Source organism: Ovis aries, chromosome 15 (assembly GCF_016772045.2).
Source record: "Ovis aries strain OAR_USU_Benz2616 breed Rambouillet chromosome 15, ARS-UI_Ramb_v3.0, whole genome shotgun sequence".
NCBI lineage: Eukaryota > Metazoa > Chordata > Mammalia > Artiodactyla > Bovidae > Ovis > Ovis aries.
Genome location: NC_056068.1, coordinates 7599715 through 7617975, shown reverse-complemented (window position 1 = coordinate 7617975; position 18261 = coordinate 7599715). Strand labels below are relative to the sequence as shown.

At 38.5% G+C, this 18261-nt stretch overlaps 1 protein-coding gene across 4 annotated transcripts in view; it reads right to left on the bottom strand.

Moving 5' to 3' along the window:
* The window catches only part of PGR (progesterone receptor), a 125144-nt gene that overhangs the window by 36321 nt on the left and 70562 nt on the right, over positions 1–18261 (bottom strand). For 3 of the 4 annotated variants that reach the window (XM_015100878.4, XM_060399666.1, XM_060399667.1), the window contains exon 4: positions 2336–2641. The exons of the other annotated variant lie outside the window; for it this stretch is intronic. In XM_015100878.4, the coding sequence (XP_014956364.2) occupies positions 2336–2641 (306 nt within the window). The remainder of the gene's footprint in view (positions 1–2335; positions 2642–18261) is intronic. 4 annotated transcript variants of the gene reach the window in all.

Below are 18261 nucleotides of genomic sequence, written 5' to 3'. Positions count from 1 at the left end.
TTTCATGGACCAATAACCCTGTGAGTGAATAGATAAAAGAAGTTTCCCTTATGGACAAAACTGATGCCCAGGTGCGAGGATGCACTGCATTGCAATTCAGGGCCATCACGAGCCCAGCCTGCTGGCTCCTCTAACACCACCGAGTAAGGCTTACCTCTTGCACAAAGGAAACATGCGACAGACATTTCTTGAATGACTCACGTGAATAAAGCTGGAAGTTTCTGAGCAGCTAGTAGTTCTGAGAGCAAATATTTAAACACATGTCCTTCTGAGTCCTACCACAGAGGTCAGGATTGTCACTCTGCTTCACTGACTGCTTTCATCATTCATTCAAGTTACTCTCAGAATTCAGACCATGAAAATATGGTGTGAAGGACCATGGGCCACTTAGTACTCTGATAATTTTAATGCTTCCCTTATTATACAGTTAATGGAAACAACATATGTAATCCTGGTGATGCCGTCATTCTTGTTTACTTATACACAAATTACATTTTGCAACATTAAAAAAGTTGCCACCAAATGCAATGTGAAAATTTTCTCTCACTCTTTTGGAGGGTGTGTGGGGATCAAAAATCTAGACAGATACTTGTATTTCAACTTAGGAGACTCAATTAATTTTTTTCCAAAATGAATAAATTATCTTTGTAATTATAATTGGTTATTTTCTAACTTTGCCAAATGATAATATAGTCTTTTTTTAACAGTAGAGAATCTACAAAATGAAAACCAAAGAAATATGAGCTATGTCAACAAAAATCAAAGAAAGAACCTTTCTAAATAATAGAAAAACATAAATGTTTAAACACATAAACACTCATATTTTAAAACTGAAAAAGTTTGCCAACGTTATTGTAATATTTTAATAAAAATCTATCAAGTTTGATAACCACTTTACAGTAAACTTAAAAAAAAATTCAGAACTTTTCTAATAAAAAAAATAATTACCTGTCCAAAGCCTTTCAACAAGAGTGAAGCTAATAAGAACCTGGGCATTTTGATTTTTGATGTTACTTTATCTTCACTAGAATAGTGAGTTTAATTAACTTTCTCAATATCTATTTTTTTAAAGAGTCAACAAACAGGAATCTATTTTTCTTTCTGTCTCATGTAAACTTGACTTTTCAATAACAATTCATCTATTATATTACAAATCTTTCAGGTGGAATAACTGAGAAATAGTATTAAGGCAAATTGGGAAATGAATTCTTTTTTTTTTCAAAGGCTATTAAATTTACTTGGAGACTAAAATGTATAATACGTTTAATTCTTGATCAGATATTGGAAAAACAAACTAGTCTAAAGGAGTATAAGGTTACTATCCCTGTGAAGAGAAAATAACTTTAAAAAAGGTTTTATTTCTAATTATGGGATTAATGCCTCCACAAGTAACTGTGTACATGCGTTGAAATTGCTTTAGTCATGTCTGACTCTTTGTGACTCTAAGGACCGTAGCTTGTCCAGTTCCTCTGTCCATGGGATTCTCCAGGCAATAATACTGGAGTGGATTGCCATGCCCTCCTCCAGGGGATCTTCCCAACCCTGGGATCAAAGTGGAGTCTCATATCTCCTGCCTTGGCAGCAGGTTCTTTACCACTAGCGCCACCTGACAAGTAATTACGTATTATTCTCTTAGCTCTGCAAGGTTTAGCGGGTGAGAACTACATCCCTATAATTCTTTCAGTCTCTTGGCTCCTATGGAACTGTGCTGAGAAAGCAGAAGTAACTAATAAAGCGGCTAAAATCCTTTCATGATAACATAATTCAAATTCTCAGTCTGGGTATAAATTCACAAAGATAGTAACTGGCAGTTTCTCTGTGTCCAAATCATTTGTTTTAGGTTTAGCAATTTTATTTCTTAATTGACTTTAGATACTCTGCTACACTCTGAATACTGTTTTGACTTGTTGTATGAATAGATACATTCAGTCTTATTTTCAACCACATGAGGTTGGTTAAATTTGGACTTGGAATGAACTAGACATTTCTGAGAAGATGGTCAATTTCTCTTTTTCTGAACAATGACACTAACTAGTAGATAATACAGAGTTATGCTATTCCTTAACTGCTTCATATATGTAATTCTTGATTCGTCAACAAGACTCAAAATGTTGTCTATGTCTTTTTTATTTCCATAGCACACAGTAGGGTCCAAGACAAACAGTATATAATATAGGGGCCTAGATAAATATTTTGAACTCCTGAAACACACACAACAACCCCCTGTTTCTACTCCATTTAATTTATTGCATGGCTTGTTTTATTTAGCCACCCACTAGTATGAAGCCATAGTAAAAATTTTTATTACGTGCTATTATATACAAATTATTATTACCTGGCAGTGACTTAGACCACTTGACCACTGAGAGAAGCTGTCTCTCGCCAAGCTGATTCAGACTTGTCAGCAGAGAGCTGGAGGTATCAGGTTTGCTGTTGTCATGTCCTGCATAGACCATATCTGGTTCAATGCTCATGAGCAAGTTGATCAGTGGGGGGATCAACTGCAAGTCTTGGCTTGGTGAAAAAGTGATTCTCTGGCTTAGGGCTTGGCTTTCATTTGGAATACCCACTGGCTGTGGGAGGGCAACAGCATCTAGTGTTCTCATAACTCTAACTTTATTGAACTTTTTAAACTTTCGGCCTACAGAGAAGGAAAAAAAAAAAGAAGAAGAAAAAAGGAAGATCATGTAAATACACAGAAACTAAATATTCCAGCAGAAAATTATTTCTAATGTCTTAAAATTACAGCATTATAGTGTTATAGGTTTTGGTTATCAGTCTAATACAATGAGACCTAGTAAGTAAAAAGGTTAGGTCTCAGACATGGATTACAGCAGCATTCACTGGATAGGCTTGGGTAATTACACCAGTATCCAAGGCAAGGTTATGGAGCTTTGCATTTAAAAAAGAAAAATAAAAACAAACACGTAGAAAAGACAAATGGCTCTTAGTAGAGACTAAGCTCAGTTTTGCGGGCTTCCCAGGTGGCGCTAGTGGTTAAGATCCCATCTGCCAATACAGGAAACATAAGAGATGCAATCCCTGGGTCTGGAAAATCCCCTGGAGGAGGGTACAGCAACCCACTCCAGTATTCTTGCCTGGAGAATCCCATGAACAGAAGAGCCTGGTGGGGTACAGTCCATGGGGTTGCAAAGAGTCGGCCCCAACTGAAGTGAACTTAGCACGCATGCACCTAAGTTCAGTGTTGGTCAATATTCTGATAGGAGTATTAGAATAGTTATCACTATTCTGACCAAATTTTCCCCAAATTATTGTTAAAAACTACTTTAATTAAAACATAACCTTTAGTAGATGTTGAGTCTTATTTTGAATTTTATTGTTTTAAGAATCTGTTAAAGGATATGCATTTACACATGCAAACCCCACAAAATCTTGTACACAATTTCAGTGAGTTCACGATCAGTTGAAGTTCCCTGAAATCAATACATGGACTAGTATGAGATCTAAGGACCCAAAATAAAGAACCTCATTCCTAAATTAAGCGGGGAGAGAGTTCACATCTTGTGCTGGTCCGACCACATTTGTATTTCTAGGCCATTTGTAGAATTTCTATTTCTAGAATTCTTTCCACCACTCAATTGCAATGTGTTAGGAAGAAAAACGTTCTGACAGGAAGATGAGTAGAAAATCCATCACGTGAGGAGTGCTTGAAGGGGACCAAGATATACAGCTGGGCCACTGCTAGTTCCCAGAGGCTCTGGGGTGATCAGAGGGCAGGGCGGACTCCAGCCCCTGCCGACTCTAAGTGTCTGTGCTGTTCCGCCTGGAAAAAAAAAAAAAAAAGGCTAACGGAGGCTTGATAACACTTTGCAATCATCTAAGCAGAGGTTGCCGTCGGCTGTTTCCAAACGCCTGTTCTGGCTCACAGTCGTGTTTTCTTTGGCTCACACAATTCTTCCCAGAGTTATGAAAACATCTCTGAATTAGCTGGGTGGCAACAATCTGTTAAAGCCACGCTGCAGCTGCTGCTTTGGACGGGGCACAGACAACCCACAAACTGGTGATAGGCCTTTGGTCAATTTTCTTAAATCGGATCACTCTGCCCACTTAAATGACCGGCCTGGACTCAGCAAGTACTTGCCCTGGTGATTTCTCAGCTCAGGTATTGTTATTAAGAAAAGGGATTCTATTTATTCTATGGAGCTCCCCCAAACTGTGCTAGAACCTGCAGGGGACAGATAAGCAAATGCCAGTCAAAACACAGAAAGGATCCAGAAGTGTTTAAGGAGATGAAGCAGGTTTTTTTTTGTGAAGGAATGAGTTCTTTGAGGGGAAGGAATTACTGTTTGTGGAGTATCTGCTTTATATATGTATCATGTTGCCTCACAGTAAGTGGGAATTATTAATTCCATTTATAAATTAGGAAGAAGAGTAGAGAAGATGGCATGCCCAATATTAGAGTGATAGAACTTGAATGATGTGGACTCTGAGTTCAAACTCTTTCTCACACAATCTCCCTGGGTTTTCAGGCAAGGACTTCATGGTCATCTGGGGGGATTCTGAAAAAGAAGTTTAGGTGAGAGATGCTGGAAAAAAGCACAAAGGTTTGATTCCTTCCAATCCTAAAATATTGTGATTAACAGAAAATAAGACTTACACCCTTGCCAGTCTCTTCTCTCCCCAACAACTCCAACATGGTTTTCTTTTTAATTTGCATTAACCACCTTTCTCTTTTTTCCCATTTAAAAGAATTAACTAATTTTAATTGGAGGATAATTACTTTATAATATTGTGATGGTTTTTGCCATACATTGACATGAAACAGCCACGGGTGCACATGCGTCCCCCATGCTGAAGCCCCTCCTGCCTCCCTCCCCACCCCATCCCTCTGGTTATCCCAGAGCACCAGCTTTGAGTGCCCTGCTCCATGCATCGAACTTGCACTGGTCATCTGTTTCACACATGGTAATATACATGCTTCAGTGCTGTTCTCTCAAATCATCCCACGCTCACCTTCTCCCACATAGCCAAAAGTCTGTTCTTTACATCTGTGTCTCTTTGCTGCCTTGCATATAGGATCATCATTACCGTCTTTCTAAATTCTATATATATGTGTTAATATACTGCATTGGTGTTGCACTTTATAACTTACTTCCCTCTGTATAACAGGCTCCAGCTTCATCCACCTCATTAGAACTGACTCAAATGCGTTCCTTTTCATAGCTGACTTCAATTCTGGTTTCATCAGGATTTGACTACACTATGAAACTATGTAATTTTACTGAAAACCAAAGCAAATATTTTACACTTTGATTAGTGTAAAAAGTCTTATACACAAAATAAACCCCAAGACAATTTCCTAACATGTTGACTATACAAAGAGCAATTTGAATTAATATAGAAATGTTCACATTTCTGTTTGTGATCCAGTCTTTTCATGAATCCTAGTGAAAAAGAATGGGGGACATGCAACAAAAGCAAAATTGAAAGGTGAACTAACATTAAACTAGATTATTTACAGATCTATCTTATATAATTTAACTTGATGCTCAACCATTTGAAATAAACACTAGCATTTTCATTTTTTTAAGATGAGGAATAGGTTTACAGAGGCTAAGTAATTGGCTAAGTTTATAGAGATAATAAATGCCAGAGCAGAGATATTAATCAAGGGTTAATTTCTTTTAGTCTTTCTTTTACTTACTCATAAAACATTTATTGAGTGGTTTTATGTGCTAGGCATCATTTAAGGTTCTGAAACTGCAGCACTGAATAATCAGACAAAGTATCTGCTTTTGTGGGGCTTATATTCTGAGGGGAAGATGGAGAGGACCTGTAAACAAATAAAGAGTAAGATAATACCAAACAATAGCGTGCACTATGAGTGAAATGGTTAATGGTAATAGAGAGTAACCTGAGGGAACAGGACAGAATTAAAATGGTCAGGGAAAGACTATGGTCTTTCCACCAGACCATGCTGCTGCCCCTTCATATAGCCTTTATTTCTCTAAATCTGTAGGCTAATGACTCTTTCAGAGCAGATCAAAGAGTATATGTTAAAGGAGAACTTTGCACACCATGAAAATTAACAGGAATTGAATAAATGTACAGTATTATTAGGAGATGCTTTCCTGAAGCACTCAGTTCAGTTCAGCTCAGTCGCTCAGTCGTGTCTGACTCTTTGCAACCCCATGGACTGCAGCACACCAGGCCTCCTTGTCCATCACCAACTCCTGGAGCTTGCTCAAACTCATGTCCATCAAGTTAGTGATGCCATCCAACCATTTCATCCTCTGCTGTCCCCTTCTGCTCCTGCCTTCAATCTTTCCCAGAAACAGAGTCCTTCCCAATGAGTCAGTTCTTCACATCAGGTGGCCAAAGTACTGGAGCTTCAGGTTTATCATCAGTGCTTCCAATGACTATTCAGGACTGATTTCCTTTAAGACTGACTGGTTGGATCTCCTTGCAGTCCAAGGGAATCTCAAGAGTCTCATCCAACACCACAGTTCAAAAGCATCAATTCTTTGGCGCTCCCTCACATTCATACATGACTACTGGAAAAACCATAGCTTTGACTAGATGGACCTTTGTTGGTAAAGTAATATTTCTGCTTTTTAATATGCTGTCTAGGTTGGTCATAGCTTTTCTTTCAAGGAGCAAGTGCCTTTTAATTTCATGGCTGCGATCATCATCTGCAGTGATTTTGGAGCCCCAAAATATAAAGTCTGTCACTGTTTCCCTTGTTTCCCCCATCTATTTGCCATGAAGTGATGGGACCAGATGACACGATCTTAGTTTTCTCACTGTTGAATTTTAAGCCCACTTTTCCACTTTCCTCTTTCACTTTCATCAAGAGGCTCCTTTAGTTCTTTGTTTTCTGCCGTAAGCGTGGTATCATCTGTGTATCTGAGATTACTGATATTTCTCCTGGCAGTCTTGATTCCAGCTTGTGCTTCATCCTGCCCGGCATTTTGCATGATGTACTCTGCATAGAAGTTAAATAAGCAGGCAGACAATATACAGCCCTGACGTACTCCTTTCCCAATCTGGAACCAATCTGTCGTTCCATGTCCAGTTCTAACTGTTGCTTCTCGATCTGCATACAGATTTCTCAGGAGGCAGGTCAGGTGGTCTAGTATTCCTATCTCTTTCAGAATTTTCCACAGTTTGTTGTGATCCATACAGTCAAAGGCTTTGGTGTAGTCAATAAAGCAGAAGTAGGTGTTTTTCTGGAACTCTCTTGCATTTTTGTTGATCCAACAGATGTTGGCAATTTGATCTCTGGTTCCTCTGGCTTTTCTTGAAGCACTTTTCCTGAAGCTCTAAATTGTTACAATCTTGCCACCTCTATACTCCACTCCCTACAAGACATGTTTGTTCTTTCCAAAACACATCTTAAGAGATGCAATAACTCATCTATCTATAGCTCATGAACATGCGGCATGTAGGAAAAATGAACCTTGGCTTGGCCATATCTGTGTATGAATCCTATCATTTAAAAGCATTATATGGGGGGTAGATTATTTTATTTATCCAAGTATCAGTTTATTCAGCTTTTAAATAGGGAATTTACCTCTCAATACTATCATCAGTCTAGGTAAGATAATGTGTAAGGTATATGGTCAAGTGCCTGGCATACAGCAGACACTCACTAACATTAGCTCTGACTTTTGAAACATGATTAGAAAGAATCGAGAGAGGAAGTGAAACTATAACTTTGTTTGTTTGAATTTTCTGATATTAAAACATGTTCCTAATCACGTATATTCCTCTCCCTCCAAAACCCAAGGAAACAAACAAACAACACAGGCTTCTATGGGCATATATGTTTAAGCAACGCTGTATTAATAAAGTTAAAGTGATATCCTTACCTTGCTTAGTCCTGTATCTGAGAACCTTCAATACATTGTTTGGATTATGGATCTCTAAGAGAAAAATGTTAATATACCGTGCTTTCCAAGTCTATCTGGCCTTTTTACTTGATGAAAGATCTGTTAGCATCTCAGAGAATTAACAGTTTGGCAAACACTACTTCAGAATATTTTTCTCTATGAGGTTTGCACTTGAAATCAAACCTATAGCTCATACGGTAAAGAATCAGCTTGCAATGTGGGCGACCTGGGTTCAATCCCTGGATTGGGAAGATCCTCTGGAGAATGGAATGGCTACCCACTCCAGTATTCTTGCCTGGAGAATCCCATGGACAAAGGAGCCTGGTGTGCTGCAGCCCATGGAGTCACCAAGAGTCAGATATGACTGAGTGACTAACACTTTTACTTTTTCACTATGAGTTGGACCTCATTAGTTCCATTGTCAGCATCCAGTCTCTGACTTTACTCTCAGCAAGTTAAATAAAACAATCAGCTGTTATTAAAAATACAGTTAACCTTAACTCCTTTTGACATTATATAAAATGTGAACTGTGAAAACACGGGTACATCTGCACCAAACTTTTAAATTGCCTTTGTTTCATCATAGAGCAAAATATAGAAGGGAGTGTTCTTTATTTCTGCCACAAATGGCAATTTTAAGTTAAGGTCCAGGGCCCCACAGAGGACAACATTAGATTAAAATTTGGATAGATATTTAAACGTAGATATACAATTATTATAACCACATACAGTATTGTGGATACAAATCAGAGTCCTCAAGGGAAGATAATGTTAAGAGAAGAAAAGGGTTAAAGAAAAAGTTCCCTTGTTCTTTACAGTGATCTTCAAAGAAGAGAGCGCCTCTTTGTCAGCTTTGTATATTCACCCAGTGTCTGGTGCTGCCTCAATAAACCTCTGCTGAATGGATGAAAGAATATATGATTATGTCTTTCTGTAGTTCTTCTCCATTGCTGTATCTGCTTCCTTCCAAGTACACAGCCTCCACCCCCACCAGGCCCCATGAGGACAAGGGCCAGGTCTCCTGCAGTTACCAACGCAGACCTGAAGTCTTCCAAACCGCCCACTGCACAATGGGCCACCAGGGAATGTTTCTTGAGCTACTGAAGTTATTATTTCGGCTTAACATAGAGCTTGAAAAAGGAATATCCCAGCAAGAATACTAAGAAGAGAATGGGAACAGCACTGTGATTTTTTTTTCTGATTTGCTGAATTTCATATAATGTGGTCTTTCAAAGAAGTGATTCCTAACCTTCATGTACAAAAACCACTGTTAATATAATGAACAAATCTATATAATTTCATATGATTGTTGACCGAGAAACAAGATAATAGTAAAAGTACCCAGAATCAGTAAAAATACAGAATAACTCTGTATAATCTGTAACATTATTTATGTACTTCTGAAAAACAATAGTACCTGGGGGTTTGGTAACCTAAGCAGAGACTTGGTGTGTGAGTCCAGTAGCCACCCTCGACTCACCACCCGGCATCTATCTTTAGGAGTTTCCACTGTTTTGCTGGAAGAAGGGAAGATGGGCTCAGATGCTAAGGGATGTGGAGGTGTTAGAAATAATGTGGAGAGAAAGACTTGATAGTTGTCCCTCATTCCACCTAATGGATATCGTTTTGAGGATGGAAGCAGAAGCGGAGCAGCTAATGTTTTGAGGCTTAGGGAAAGAGGAGATCCATCCACAGAGTGTTTTCTTTGGAATCAACGTGCACTACTGGCAGCCCGATGCTCTGCCTCCTTCCTGTTGCAATGCATGGACTGCCTGTGCCCTTATCACTTCAGCACCAAATCTTATCTTTCTTCATCTACTCAAGGACTTTTCTCTGCAACTCTCTGACCTTGTGCCTGCATCCTCTAATAGTTCCTCTCATGCACAATCCATCCACTGAAGTGAGATTACTCTCTCTCCTCCCATTCTCCCTGGAACCCATTCCAGTCAGATTTTTCTCCCTGCTCCAATAGAGCTGCTCTTGGCAAGCACACCAGTGATTTCCACCGGTCAAAACCCAATGGTCAGTGCTCACGCCTTATCTTAATCAAACCATCAGCTCGACATAGTTGATCATTTCCTTCTACTTGTAACACTCTAGTCTCTTGGCTTCCACATACCTCCTGTGGCCACTCCTTTAGTCTCTCTGGCTTGTTCTTTACCTCTTCCCAACTTCTAAATCATGGCGTTCCAAACTCAGTCCTCAGACGTCTCCTACACAGCTGTACTCTCTTTATACGTGTCTGCATCTACTCATATCTTTATGCCATGTATATATGGAACAGTTGCAAATGTATAACTCCTGATTCAACTTTCTCAGGGACCTCGAGACTCAACTATCTTACTTACGATTCAGCATTTTTGCTTGTATATCTAATAACACCCTCCCCAAGACTTAATGTTTTTAAAGCAAACTTTGATACACCTGTCCCCAAGTTGAAGCTTCCCTTTTTCAATTCCATTTACATTCTCGCTCTGGAAAAACTCTGGTGTCATCCTTGATACGTCACTTCTTCTCTCACTGCATATCCAATTCATCAGCAGATCCTGGTGCATTACTATGAAATAACAATCCAAATCCAATCATTTCTCCCCATTTCCACTTCTTCCACCATCGTTTAAGCCACCGTCCTCAGAGCTGTACTACTGCAACCTGTGCTGGCTGGTTCCCAGCTTTCATCCTTGTCCCTCCACACTGTATTCTCTACTCAGCTGAATGGGCCTTTCACAACTTCAATCATGCACACACTGCTATGATTAAAATAAAATGCTTTTCCATGGGGGTGGGGGGAAAACTTCATTTGGATTATTTCACTTCTTGCTCAATACGCTCAGTGACTACTCATCCTACTTAGAATGAAGTCCAAATTCTTTATCAAACTCTACAAAGCCCAATATCATTCTGCAAAGTGAGGGTCTCTTACAGTGTCCCCAGCTCCATCTACTTGATGCCCATGTTCTTGGAACTCACTGAGTTCTGAGGAACTTGCTTCTGTTCTTGCCTCAGGCCTTTATTCTGTTTCCCTTACCTGAAACGGTCTTTCACCTAAATATGTACAAGATTCACCTCTCATTTCATTTAGATTTATGCCCAACTAGCACTTGGCTGAAATTCCTTGGTGGCTCAGTGGTAAAGAATCCATTTGCCAATGCAAGCGATGCAGGTTCAATACTGGGTTCAGAAGAGCCCCTGGAGAAGCAAATGGCAACCCACTCTAGTTTTCTTGGCTGGGAAATCTCATGGACAGAGGAGCCTGGAGCACTAGAGTCCATGGGGTTGCAAAGAGTCAGACACGACTTAGTGACTAAACAACCACCATAACCACTTTATCAGACAGGCTATTCTTTCTCATTCTTTAATTAGATATTTGTAACATATATATCCACAGTATACAAAAGTGTCAGTAGCTCAGTCGTGTCTGACTCTTTGTGACCCCATGGATGGCAGCCAGGCTCTTCTGTCCATGGAATTCTCCAGGCAAGAATACTGGAGTGGGTTGCCATTTTCCTTCTCCAGGCAGTATACAAAGAATCCCTTAAATCAGAGAGAAAGGCATACAAAGACATTTTACAGAGGAAGAAAAAGTAAAAACAGGGAACAAAAATACAATTGATCTCATTAGTAACTACAGCAATGCAAATTACGGTCACCATGAAATACAACCTATCCAGCATGGCAAAGACACAGAAATAAGAACTTTCATACAGAGCGGATATGGGATGTGAATTGGTATAACTATTTTGAAACAGTTCGGCACTATCTAGTAAAACCAAGATGAACATATATTATAATCAGGTGCATACCTTACCTATGGAAACTCTTGCATATGAGCACTAGAAGACTCAAGAATGTTCACAGCTGCACTGTATGCAATAGCCTTCAAAGTCAAAACACACATAAGAATATATTAAGGACACATAGATAATCAGAAAGCCTACAGAATTATACAACAGAACGAAAAACCTAAAATTAAAGCTAGAAGTTTCCTGGAAAAACTGAAAGGACCAGGAGGAAATACACAATCAGTTTTAAGAGCATCGGCAATAAACTTTCCTAAGCCAGATGAATTCATATGTGGATTTTCATTACATTGTTTCATATAGGTCATATGCATTATATGCATAAGTTGTTGTATATCAATAACATATTTTATAGAAAAATTATGACATTCAAAGAGGATGCAAAGAAAGGATAAAGTCAGTTCAGTTCAGTTCAGTCGTTCAGTCATGTCCGACTATTTGTGACCCCATGGACTGCAGCATGCCAGGCTTGCTTGTCCATCACCAATTCCCGGAACTTGCTCAAACTCATGTCCATCAAGTCAGTGAGGCCATCCAACCATCTCATCCTCTGTCGTCCCCTTCTCCTCCCACCTTCAATCTTTCTTAGCATCAGGGTCTTTTCAAATGAGTCAGCTCTTCACATCAGGTGGCTAATGTATTGGAGTTTCAGCTTTAGCATCAGTCCTTCCAATGAATGTTCAGGACTGATTTTTTTTAGGATGGACTGATTGGATTTCCCTGCAGTCCAAGGGATTCTCAAGAGTCTTCTCCAACACCACAGTTCAAAAGCATCAATTCTTCAGTCCTCAGCTTTCTTTATAGTCCAACTCTCACATCCATACATGACCACTGAAAAAACCATAGCCTTGACTAGACAGACCTTTGTTGGCAAAGTAATGTCTCTGCTTTTTAATATGCTGTCTAGGTTGGTCATAACTTTCCTTCCAAGGAGCAACCATCTTTTAATTTCATGGTAGCAGTCACCATCTGCAGTGATTTTGGAGCCCAAGAAAATAAAGTCTGTCACTGTTTTCATTGTTTCCTCATCTGTTTGCCATGAAGTGATGGGGCCGGATGCCATGATCTTAGTTTTCTAAATGTTGAGTTAAAGATACAATACTGTAAAATTATTCTTGAAGTATACATAACTGAATCCAAATAGATGCTATTACCATGAAAAGGAATTTATAAGATAAGTATTAAGAAAGGTCTTGAGAGAGAGAAGATATGTAAGAGTGGGGAGGAGAAGGAACAAAGATCATGAATTTGTTTGCTGCTGCTGCTAAGTCGCTTCAGTCATGTCCAACTCTGTGCAACCCCATAGACAGCAGCCCACCAAGCTCCCCTGTCCCTGGGATTCTCCAGGCAAGAACACTGGAGTGGGTTGCCATCTCCTTCTCCAACGCACAAAAGTGAAAACTGAAAGTGAAGTCGCTCAGTCATGTCCAACTCTTAGCGACCCCATGGACTACACCCTATCAGGCTCCTCTGCCCATGGGATTTTCCAGACAAGAGTACTGGAGTGGGGTGCCATTGACTTCTCCGATGAACTTGTCTAGTATATGTTAATAAAATAATTGGTTAAATGATCAGTCACAGTTACTTAATTGTTTATATAGTAACAGAGGAATTGTTTAATTGTTTATATAATAACAGGAATATAGATTTCATTATGACATCAGGATGGGATGTAAGCATAAGCAAAATGGGAAAGCTGAGTAAAACTTACATTTTAACAAGGAGGATTAAATAGGGAAAATAAAATGAAGAGAAATGTGACCAAGCCAGCACAGTTTTCATCAGAAATGCAAAAAAATATAGAAAAATAAGCTGAAAATTAAAAGATGAGAAAAGATGAACCAGGAAAATACAAAACATGGCAAGTAGAAGTAACAATATTAATAATGAAATACTTAACTTCTAGATAAAATGACTATAGAAAATTGAAAGGACTACTAATAATCTATCAAAGCCCTGAGATAATTAAGTTACTTGGCTAGAAAGAACACGTTTATAAAGATCACTAGATTTATTGCTTCCAATAATTGCCACTTGAAAAACAGAAAATATTCTATCACAAGGGATGAAGTTTACAAAATATTCAAGAATATATTGAAGAAAAGCATAGGACCTGTATTAAAATTGTAAAATTCTATCATAGGACCCACAAAACATGTGAATTAATGAAAAAACATGTGCACCTGAATTGAAAACCTTAAAGTGTCAATATGTCCAAATTAATACATACATTTTATGCTGCTTCAATCAAAATCTAATAATTTTTAGAATTAGGAATGATGGTTTTACTGTTCACTTAGAAGAATAAATCAGTAGTCATGTACAGCTGTGAGAGCTGGACCATAAAGAAAGGTGGAAACTGAAGAACTGGTGCTTTCAAACTGTGGTGCTGGAGAAAACTCTTGAGAGTCCCTTGGACTGCAAGGAGATCCAACCAGTCCATCCTAAGGGAAATCAGCCCTGAGTATTTGGAAGGACTGATGCTGAGGCTGAAGCTCCAATATTTCGGCCACCTGATGGGGTTGCAAAGAGTCAGACTCAACTGACTGAAAGAACAACAACAGCTAGAAGAATAAATGCGTGTGATGGCAGACAAGAGAGTTTCATTAAAAGAGCAACCGTGATTTTAATATATGCCATGCTATGTATTAAAAGTTACAGTAATACTGCTAAGTCACTTCAGTCATGTCTGACTCTGTGTGACCCCACAGACGGCAGCCCACCAGGCTGCCCCGTCCCTGAGATTCTCCAGGCAAGAATACTGGAGTGGGTTGCCATTTCCTTCTCCAAAGCATGAAAGTGAAACGTGAAAGTGAAGTCACTCAGTCGTGTCCGACTCTTAGCGACCCCATGGACTGCAGCCCACCAGGCTCCTCCATCCATGGGATTTTCCAGGCAAGAGTACCACCATAACCCAAACTATTAAATTATTAATAGTTTCATGTAATAGATATATAGATCATCAGAACAGAATGCAGAACCCAGGAACACTTAGGAAATTCATGCAGTACACCTTAATATATGTTGAAAGCAGTCAGTGAGAGGACCTCCACTTGGGCACATGATGACTACAGGGAAAGCAGAGAACATAAATTCTTTAGTCCATTTTCATAACAGAATGGCAACAGACAACTGAATCAGGACTATGTGGTCATACCAACTACTTAACCCCATGACTTAGTCTTCTAAATCTGAGGGGCAAACCAGACAAGAGGTAGAGAGAGAAGCAACAGAAAACTGAGAATTACTTTTGGAGTTACTGGTCATATTTGACTGAGCAGAGGCAAATGAACAGTAACCTTTTATGCCTTCAAATCTGCTTCCCTGTTTTATTTTTTCTTAGTATTTATCATCTTCTATCAGGATATAATATTTTATCTTACGTAATTATTTTGATAATCATCTCTGCCTCAACTAAAACATAAGCTGCTTACTGAAAGCACAGCACTTGCATATAGTACTACACAATCATTTTATTGAACAAAGTAACAGCTGCATAGCAACAAACCAATTTGTTTGCCACAAGGGCTTGAACAATAATTTGGCTTCCTGCCATATTACTTCCACTTCTTGAATAATAGGAAGAACTCTAAGTGGAATTTCCCTTTAGTAAAAGATACAATCTAGGCAGACAAGGTAGTATATTTTATAGTAGACTGTTTGGGTTCACATTTGCCTGCAAACCATCTGTTGACAATCTTTCTAAAATAGCTACATTTATGTCCCTAAACACTGTTTCTCTCTTTCCATATCAAACCAAGCAGCTGAGACTTCATATCTTCTAGCTCAAATTATAAATGGATAGTCAAACAAGGAAGGAAAACAAGGAGAACCGGCTAGCAATTACTAAGTCCAATAGCAGGCCAAGTTAGAATTATGTAGACTTAAACATGAAGTAAATAGCAAGGATATTTGGAATTTAAGCAAAAATATTTTCAGAAATGATAAAAAGGGAATGTAAAATAAAAAATCAGATGACTACAAAGTAGAGTAAGAATTGTAGGAAATGGCCTTATGTAATCCTTTCACTGTATTTCAAAGATAAAGTGGCATCGAATTTCATGAAATCAAAGAACAGAACAAAAATTAAATAAAAGATGAAATTAATTACAAAAAAGAATGAGATAAAATGGGAGATGACAGAGAAAAAGCTTTAAAAAATAAAGAAAAATTAATTTATAAAAAAATTTCTACACATTAACAACAAACTATCAGAAATAGAAATTAAGGAAACAATCTCATTTTGTGGCATCTATTTGTAAATGATATGATGGATACGGGGTTAATATCCAACGTATACAAACAGCTCCAACTCAACATTTAAAAAAGGACAAACAAGCAAACAACCCCATTAAAAAATGGGCGTGTCTCACTCTTTGCGACCCCATGGACTATACAGTCCCTGGAATTCTCCAGGCCAGAATACTGGAGTGGGTAGTCTTTCCCTTCTCCAGGGGATCTTCCCAACCCAGAGATCAAACCCAGGTCTCCCGCATTGCAGGAGGATTCTTTACCAGTTGAGCCACAATGGAAGCTCAAAAATGGAGAGAACTAAACAGACATGTTCCCAAAGAGAAAATGTAGATGTCCAACAGGCATATAAGAAGATGCTCAGCATTATTAATCATTGTGGAAATGCAATTCAAAACCACAGTGAGGTATCATCTCAAACCTGTCAAAATGGCGATCGTCAAAACAACAACACCAACACCAACAACCACAAATAAATGTTGGCAAGGATATGGAGAAAATGGAATACTCAGACACTGTTGGTGGGGATGTAAACTGGAGCAGTCGCTGTGGAAAACAGCATGAAGTTGTTTCAACAACTAAAAAGAGAACTATCACATAACCCAGCAATTCTACTCTTGAGTATACATATCTGAAAAAACCCAAATACACTAACTCAAGAAGTTACATGTACCCAATGTTCATAGTAGAATTATTTATTGCTAAGGTATGTGTTCATCAGCAGATGAACAGATAAAGAAGATGTAGTACATATATATAATGGAATATTACTCAGCTATAAATAGGAAAGAAATATTGACATTTGCAGCAACATGGATGGACTTGGAGGGTATTATGCTAAGTGAAATAAGTCAGAGAGAGAAAGGCAAACACTGGATGATATCACTTACATGTGAAATCTAAGAAGTACAACAAACCAGTGAAAACAACAAAAAAGAAATGTAATCCCAGATATGAAGAATAAACTAGTGGTTACTAGTGGGAAGAGAAAAGGCAAAAGGAGAAACATAGGGTAGGAGATTAAGACATACTAATTAGTATGTATAAAATAAACTATGAGGATACATTGCAAAACAGGGGTAGAATAGCCAGTTTCATAATAACTATAAATGGAATATAACCTTTAAAAATTGTGACCTGTACACCTGTAACTGACATTGCATTGTACATTAACCATACTTAGATAAAAAATAAATTAAAAATATAAATAAAATCATTGTAGATTTTAAAACCTGTCATAAGAATAAGAAAGGAGAACTGCCAGTGTAAAAACTAAACCACAGACATGAAGATTTTGAGAAAAACTGTCAAATGAAGTTTCAAAGGATTAAAATGTTAATAGAGAAAAGAAGGTAGATACAGAAGACAGATAAATAGAGAATCAACATACAGATTATTCTTGGGGATCATGAAAAAGGGAAAGAAAACATGAAACAGGAAAAAAGATTCAAAGGTAATATTAAGAGAATACTTTGCTAATATCTAAGGAAACACGAATTTTCAGACCAAGAGGAGCTTACTTTGTTTCAAGAAAATTAATAGATTAAGCTAGAGCTAAATCTTGATGAAATTACAGAAAATCGAGGATTAAGAAATACACAGTCAGGAAAAAGAAGCAGATGATCAATAAAGAAAAATAAATTAGAATATCAGATTTATTTTCAGTTAAATTAGAAGCCTATAGACAATGGCATTGTATGCCCAAGAATGGGATTGCTGGATCCCATCAGTTCAGTTCAATTCAGTTCAGTCGCTTAGTCGTGTCTGACTCTTTGCGACCCCATGAATCGCAGCACGCCAGGCCTCCCTGTCCATCACCATCTCCCGGAGTTCACTCAGACTCACGTCCATCGAGTCAGTGATGCCATCCAGCCATCTCATTCTCGGTCGTCCCCTTCTCCTCCTGCCCCAATCCCTCCCAGCATCAGAGTCTTTTTCAATGAGTCAACTCTTTGCATGAGGTGGCCAAAGTACTGGAGCTTCAGCTTCAGCATCATTCCTTCCAAAGAAATCCCAGGGTTGATCTTCAGAATGGACTGGTTGGATCTCCTTGCAGTACAAGGGACTCTCAAGAGTCTTCTCCAACAACACAGTTCAAAAGCATCAATTCTTTGGTGTTCAGCCTTCTTCACAGTCCAACTCTCACATCCATACATGACCACAGGAAAAACCATAGCCTTGACTAGACAGACCTTAGTCAGAAAAGTAATATCTCTGCTTTTGAATATACTATCTAGGTGGGTCATAACTTTTCTTCCAAGGAGTAAGCATCTTTCAATTTCATGGCTGCAGTCACCATCTGCAGTGATTTTGGAGGCCAAAAAAATAAAGTCTGACACTGTTTCCACTGTTTCCCC